At 40.1% G+C, this 7970-nt stretch overlaps 1 protein-coding gene across 2 annotated transcripts in view; it reads left to right on the top strand.

The window, feature by feature from the left end:
- Positions 1-7970, top strand: part of WDFY4 (WDFY family member 4) — a 142009-nt gene that overhangs the window by 27668 nt on the left and 106371 nt on the right. For both annotated transcript variants that reach the window (XM_085324754.1, XM_085324753.1), the window contains exons 13-17: positions 3932-4146; positions 4886-4995; positions 5990-6197; positions 6506-6582; positions 7298-7516. In XM_085324754.1, the coding sequence (XP_085180880.1) occupies positions 3932-4146; positions 4886-4995; positions 5990-6197; positions 6506-6582; positions 7298-7516 (829 nt within the window). The remainder of the gene's footprint in view (positions 1-3931; positions 4147-4885; positions 4996-5989; positions 6198-6505; positions 6583-7297; positions 7517-7970) is intronic.

Here is a 7970-nt window from a genome sequence, read left to right on the forward strand (position 1 = left end):
TGTGTGCATGCATGTCTGGTATTTCTGCAGACTAAACCTACTCTTATCAAAATACATGCATGTTTCAAAAGCTAAGTGCAAATAAGGCAGGTTAACATTCACTTTAGCAGTGTGAGTCAGGACATTCACAGAAGGGTATTTTTGGTGTGTGCAGGGGTGTGTGTGTATGTGTTTTGAAAAAAAAAAAAAAAACTTCCAAAGGAAAAAAGTGTGCCCTCTGTTTCCTGTCCCTGTCTGGCATTTTGAAAGCATAAGTCTTAGTGTCATGCTTTTTCACTTGATGTCAAATGAGATCTCCTAGATACAGTATGGGTGGATAAGGGAAAGGTTAGAGTTTAAAAAAAGAAAATCAAAGCATGTTTCACTTCTGTATCATCCGCCTTGCTGGTTTCTAGGGGTTTCTTGTCAACACTGGTAGAAAAGTTGTCACATCATTCATTCTGTAAATTATCTACTTACAGTGTTGTTAAATAATATTTTGCTGCCACAGATGGATTTGATTCTCTTCTCTATTTTCCTCCCCTAAGCCCTTCTTATGACGATTTGCTGTCATACTTGCTACTATAAAACTAAAATTTGTGCATAAAGGAATGAGAATTCTTTTTAATGTCGTTATACCTTTCTCTGTCTTAAATTTAGCCAGAAGTAGTCCTGACTGCAGATACTAACAGCATAACACTTTCCCAGTAGCTGTACTTCTCGAAAAAGTAAATTCTTTCCAAACCTAAAATGTTTGTGACCTTGTTAGATATGGCCCACAGAAGGCTGTATGTCATTTGAAATGTGTCTGCTTTTAGACATTTATTACTGATACCATGGCTAATATAAGCGTTTATACCATACTACATTCCTAGATTACTGTAGTGCTCTCTGAGAACTGAATTCCCCTACTGGGGATTTCCTCAGGTATTTGTCCAAAACTTCATTCCGTGTTGGGTTGCACTGCTGCAGCCTTCAGAGAGAGAAGGGAGCAGAAAAGCTGGTGGGAGGGGAGGGAGCGACCTGGAAGCAGCTTGGTTGAACTTTTAGTAAGAAGTTTCTTTTGTTCATTGATCAAACCACAACTTCAGATGTTTTCACTGTTTATACAGATCTAGCAATTTTCCTTTCATGTTCTACACTACAGCTTGCCCCTTTTACTTGTGCTGTTTCTCTTGATGTTCACTCTCCTTAAAACCAGCCAATCTCTCTGAAGTATTCCAAAGTCTCAGAAACGTAGCATAGGTTGAAGAGGTGGGAATCCAAAGCAAGCTATACAGAAGATCATTTTCAAATTCATCTCTTCTTTTCATGCAATTATATCACTTTCCACTGTCTGATAGACATTGTATTGTAGCACTGCACAGTAGCTTAGAAAAAGGAGAAAGAGGCACTGCATTCAGGTAACACTGTGAAAAGAAATATAGTGAAACTGAATGTAATTTGGTGAATGAGATGTTAGGCCAGCAGAATTAGCAAAATGATTCTTAACATTATGGAGAGATTTTATTCCTAACTTCAAATAGTAAAGAGCTGGTAGTATATATTCTCTTGAAAGCAGCGGTGTTTCTGGTATTCATGTGGTAGAGGCTCTATAGCTTATCAACTAAAGTTGTACCAAGGAGGAACAGATGAAAAGCACGATGGAGGCAGTGTCATGTGGGACAGTCAGGTAGGTCTTACCTGTATACATAAGTTCTTGGAAAAGTAGAGATAGTTCATGCTGCTTTTCTTTACAAGGAGCACACAAACAACAGTTATATTGTATCATTGTAAAATCCAATTATACATACAGTCAATAAAGTATAAGGCCAGTGGGTAAGAGTTAATTAGCAAAATACTGTGATAGAATGAATGTGTTTGCAACTGGGAACTGTTTCTGTGTTTTGTTTTTCCTGGACTCAGGAATTTCAGCTGTGGTAACTTGCTGAATGACTTGTTTTTGATAAAATTTCTAAGGAAAAAACTATGGGAGTAAGTCATTTTCAGAAGTGACCCAAGCTCTCTAGAATCAATGGATTTTAAACTCCTGCATTTTTGAAAGCAGCATTTAAAATTCAGAGTTGCCTGGAGCTTTTTGAAAATGTTATTCTCTATGCCTTGATTTTTTTGTTAATAAAATTAAATCTGTGTTATGTTAATTGAACTAATTTTCTATAAAGGGCTGCTAGCTTTGTGAGAGGTGCTCTGAGATTGAAAAGTAAGTTTGCTTTATTTGATTGCACACAGAATTAGTCATATCATTCTTAAACCTAGGAAAATTGCAACTGTCTAAAATAGACCCCTACCACCAGTGGTTCCAGGTGCTTACCCATCTTAAACATAGTACGATCATTTAGGAGAGGAATAACAGTTACATGAATTCAACTGCCGAGTTTTGAAAGTATGGGCTCTTAGGGGCAAGAATCTGGGAACTACTTAAGCAGATTAGGCAAATTGCTAGAAGACACTTTACCCTGGGACTCTAATATCAGGCAGAGCTGTGAGCCCAGCTACACTGTAATTGTACATCCGATATCCTGATCCATAGCGCAAGTAATATGTGTTAGGAAAATCAATGCGTGTGTATAGAAACACATAGCCTGGTTTCCTGGCCATCATTAATATTTTCACTAAAATCCCGTTTTACTGGAACTAAGATCCCTGAAAACAGCACAGTTTATTCAAAACAAGGCTATACGGATATTGACAGAGCTGCTCAGCTAATGAAAACAATTTTGTATATTCCATTATGGTTTTATTGGATTTATTTCACTAAGTTTCACTTAGACAAGATTCTATCCTTTTCTATTTTTTAATGCTTTTATATATATCATTTCCTACATCCAGTAGAAACTGGAGGTAAATTCAAAAACTTACAAACAGGACTTTGACATGACATAGAAAGAAGCACCTCTTTTGGAAGGAGAATAATGTGTATTTAGTCTGGGGGAAGATCTTTGTGTGTAATGACACATTCACTGGGAATGAGCAGTCACTGAAATAAAAGGCTATCAAAAAAAAAAAATCTTCATTCAGACACAAAAAGCTGTAGCTGTGTTTACAAAAATGAGTACATATGTTGTCGTAAGTGTTGCCTGTGAGGCATTTGGGTGCTGAGCACTTTGAAAATAAATTGCTGGTAGATTTTAATTTGTTCTGTACCATTTTGAGCTCTTCAGAGCTTGGGCTACATCATGACAGAGCTGAATTTATAATATTAATGAAAAGCAATTTCATCATTTCAGAATATGTTAGTGCCTTAAGTATAAAAGGGGATTCAAACCTCAAATTCTGTCGTAATCCATACAACTGATCCTAACAAGTTTTCTGACTAAATCTATAATGCAGTGTTACAGTTGTGTAGAATCTAGCTAGGCCTTTGGGATGGGCTCCGTTCCCCAGTGGGAACAAACTGCTCTGAAGATAACTTAGAATTCGGCTACCTGAAGATCTTCAAAAAACGCTAGTGAATAAAGCTTCCGTTCAGCGAAATGCGTAGACAAGAGTTTAAAGTTAAGCAAGAGTTTCAGGCTTTTTATAGATAAGAGTTTATTTTAAAGATTTTACTTTTAAAACAAAGTGTAGATAAGGTAAGTGAGAGTCTCTTCGTGTGCGTGGTGTTAAACACATTGTGAGTTACTGTGCTGCCCCTGGGGCTTCTGCCTTTGGTTCCTCTCTTCCGTGTGAGGACGGATTGCTGTCCTCCTCCTCCACTGTAGGGTTGTGGCAGGGGAGCTCAGCTGTGAGTCACTGAGCAGGTACTCAGATGTAGCTATACCCACACTGTTCAGATGCAGAGTTTTATGGAATACCTATGCAACTGCACTTGAAACTGTTAAAGCGGGTCCTAGAGGCTCCTTTTCCGGGGCAGATTTTTACATCCAGAGACCTAGCAAATAAAAGAAAAAAATCAATCACCATGTACAGTTGTAGTTCCAATCCACTGACCTTGGCTCTGTCTCTGTTTCAGCTTTCTCAGGAAATCCAGCGTGCTGTGGCTGACCATATCCAGTCCCTGGTGAAGTCAGAAAAGAGCCGCCAGGTGATGTGTGGCTCTGGCTTGCTGAGCACTATCGTAACTTCCTGTCAGGATGCCCTCCGCAACGAGAGCCACCCGCTGCACCTGCCCCTCACTAGGGTTTTCGAGAAACTTGCATCACAGGCTATTGAGCCAGATGTTTTAAGGTATAAGAATGCATTTAATGGAACTAGTCTGGTTTAGTGAGGTCTCACTTAGTAGGACAATACTCTGCCTTATAAATGAACTCTTCATATAGTGGCCTGATTCAGTAAGACATTTAGCCATTTGTCTCAGTTAATTGTCCTTGCATAATGATAACAATCTATGTGCTTAAATGACTTAGTGAATCAGGTACAAGTCTTGTTGCATCATCTCTGCAATATTGAAAAACTGTTTTCAAATAGTAATTAGTTAAGTAATTGCAAAACAAGTAGGGTTATTCAGCATTATTCTCCCCTGGCCTTCATAGGGAGAAGCAGATTCATGAAGAGTTGAAGTGACTTTCTCTTGGTCTTGATCCTCTTAATCCACGTCAGAGACAAATCCAAAACCAGAAAGTGTAATTTTGTTTCTCAGTCTATTGTTCTACCTTGAGGATGTGCTTCTTCCTTTAATAATTATGAAAAATAGGCATGAGAATACCTGGCTGAGATCAGAGTGCAGATAAGCTCTGTATATGCAGTGAAAGGTTGAAAGGTTTGTTTTTTTTCAAAAATGGAAAAGAATTTCATATTAAAAAGTCCCTTTTTTTCAGTAGAAAATAATTTTCCAATAAAAAAATTGTCTCCTGGGGGTGAGCTGTATTTGCACAGTTGCTATGACTCCCAAATATCTGACTTGTTTTCCTCATTTATTTGTTTCTGGGGTGTGTGTGTGGGGTGTTTTCTTGTTTGTTTTTGTTAGGCAGTTTCTTTGGCTGGGAAGTTCTCCACCAGTAGCTGTGAGGCCCAGCACAAAAACTGAGGCCCTTTCATGTCAAGGGAGTGATGCAGCTGAAGCAGCCTGGAATGAAGGTAAGTATGCAGTGAACAGCCTGTTACTGGTACTGTGGTTGGGCTATAAATGTCTGTGTAAATGAAGGAAATTGCTATTGGAGTGAATTGTTCCAAGCCAGTCACAGTGAAAATGGATTATGCTTGAATGTTTTAGACCAGGTACTATGTAGCCAGATGGGTAGAGCTACCTCTTGATCAAAACTGAGAGCTAATCAGCAGCGATAAAATCATAATACTTTCGCTGGAGTCAGGTGTTGAAATAGACTCAAACTTCTCAAGACTGGACATAGAAGTGATCCGTAAAAACACTAATCATGTTCCACAAACCAATGGGAGTATCTCCTGCATTTGGGGCATGTTTTCCCTGTGGTTTATAGCTGGAAATAGGATGCGTGTCCTATTGTGTTTCTTCCTGTACTGTATTTCCTTAGGTCTCCTAAAAGTCTTCCTTGCTTGTGGAGGCCATTTTCCATCCCTGTCTATTCTCCACTGTAACATATTTTGTGGGAGCAAAGCTATATTAATAGTATTTCAAATGCCTACGAGTAACCTGATGCAGAATGGTGCTGATTTGGGCCTTGCATGTTCTCTGCAGTCATTTTGCAGATCCACTCCCATGTGCTGGTTGTAACCCTGCTGTTAAGGCACAATTGAGTGGTCTGTGTCTGAGAAAAGTGAAGCCAAAGGAACAGGAACCTCCTTTAGTAAAGGTGAAATTATTGCTGCCTGAAAACTTAGAAAATATGTCTGTCTATTTCTTTTGTAAGTTCCATCACTCCTGACAGCTTCATGTTCTGAGATTCCTTCAGGGCAACATTTTTCTCTTACTGTTGAGGATTTCTGCAGACTGCTGGGGATTGCTGAGGGTATGTTAGCTGAAGAGCCAATGTCTCATGCAATGATGTTTTTTAGCAGTGATGAGCTGAACATGCACAAAATCGGTGATTAAAAAAAGTACTGGAGACACTGATCTTATGGACCGATACAGTTATGTTCTATATCAATCTTGTAGGTTCAGAAGTGGTCATGGTGGACAATAAAACTGCTCCTCAGACAGCTGTGCCTCTTGGCAGCTCCCTTTGGGCATCTAAGGGGTCTGCACTGGCGCTCCAGACTGCGATGAGTCTTATCTCCATGACGTCACCACGAAACTTCCAGCTCCGCAACACAGCTTTGGCTCCATCGTTTGTGGAGTTTGACATGTCCATGGAAGGATATGGGTATTGCTGCTGCTTTTCTCTTAAGCTGCTTTCCAGTGTTTCCCAGCTCTTAGCCTAGACATAGGCACTAGTCACTCCTCTGTTGACTTAATCCTTGTGCCCTATTGCTGCTTTCCTTGCAGCCATGTTGCCAACCTATTTGGCCCAGAGAAAGTTTGTTGTTTTCTTGTTGCTGATACAAATGACTCTGTTTTGCAACTTTTATTCTTCAAGGGTTGACATGTGGGAAGAACAGAGAATTGGGTCAGTGGTGACCCTCAGGAATGGTTTTACATTTCTGCTGAATGGGTGTTTATTTGCTTTTGTAGATGTTTATACCTCCCTACCTTGGCCACTATCATGGGCCCCAGTGCTGAGCAGTCTGTCTCAGGAGGAATTGGCATGGGTAAGCAGTCTCTGGCTCACCTATAGGCTTTTGAAAGCGCTGACTCCTCAACCCGGCTGCAGGCATTCAACATCTGTAAGAAATGGCAGCAAGCAAGCTGTGTGGTTCAATACTCTTCTGTGTCGGTGTCCTACTCCAGCTCTGAGCTGTACAACTCAGACTGCTCACCAAGATGCAGCATCAGATGCAGCTTAATAGCATGGTGCACTAGTGTTACCAGCATAAATTTAAAGTAGGCTGTGAGGAAAACGGTCTTAACAGGTAAAAGTCACCAGACTTTAGGGTAATCTCCCAGGGAAACAATGGAAACTACATTGCTTAACGTTAGATGGGATTCTCTTGTAATTTGAAATCTTCAGTTAGATGAACTGGGAAATGGCTATTCATGCTTTACTTCTTGCTTCCTGAATTTTGTGGACTCTGAGGAAACTTGTTTCCGTTTCTGGCTCAATGCTACCCAAGTAATGAGCTCTGTGACATGGAGATCTAGTACTTATTTCTCACCAATCAGTTCTGGGTCACTTAAACATGCACATACACTCCCTTGCAGTCTCTATGATACTCAAAGTGCACAGTGAAATCTAGTAGAATAGCAATTAAACCTTTCTAATGTTGATTCTTACATGTTTGGGCTAGAAATAAGGCAGCAAGCAGTTCACTAATGTCTGCACAAGGGAATCAACTTTCTTATTGCTGTTTTGTTTCCTCCCTACAGGCAGCAGACTGTTCCCTCCCTCAAGTGGCCTGACTCTCTCCTCCTGGTTTCTGGTTGACAAGTTTGGTTTGGTGCACAACAGTCACCCACTCCGTTTCCTCACTATTGTGAGGCACATGTCAAGAACAGAGCAAGAATTCGTCTGCTTTTCAGTAAGCTTTCTCCCCCAGGACCGTTCCTTTGTCATTTCCACAGAAGAAGTGGAATTCCAGCCTCTCGGTAAGGCTTTTCTCAGTCAAGCTGCAGGGCTGTGTTCTGCAATCATCTGGAATGTTTCATTAACAAATTCACTCCTCTTAAAAGTACCTGGACGTTAATGAGACTGTACATCATTTCAGTTTTCTTCTAGCAGCCTGTTATGATTGTAATTCTTGGTCATATTTCAATTTTAAGTTTGCTGTAGGTATTGAGAATTTTTTTTGAGGTGTGCAATATGTGATAAAACTTTTGGAAGGTGTTCTAGAAATATTCCTGAACGTCAGTTGTATTCCAGTGCACAGTTGTGGGGGCCGGACTTGAGGAGCCAGCTTGTCCCTGCCTGTTCTGTGTGGCAGTGGGCAGATCAGGAGAGTCTTGGAGTGCTCTAGTTTCCTAATCTAGTAGTTGATACTCTCCTAATTTTTAGAATGTTTTTTCTCAGGCCTGCCTATTACTTTTTTTTTTTTTTTTTTTT

Source organism: Rhea americana, unplaced genomic scaffold (genome assembly GCF_003343005.1).
Source record: "Rhea americana isolate MKP2758 unplaced genomic scaffold, rheAme1 scaffold_93, whole genome shotgun sequence".
Taxonomy (NCBI): Eukaryota; Metazoa; Chordata; class Aves; order Rheiformes; family Rheidae; genus Rhea; species Rhea americana.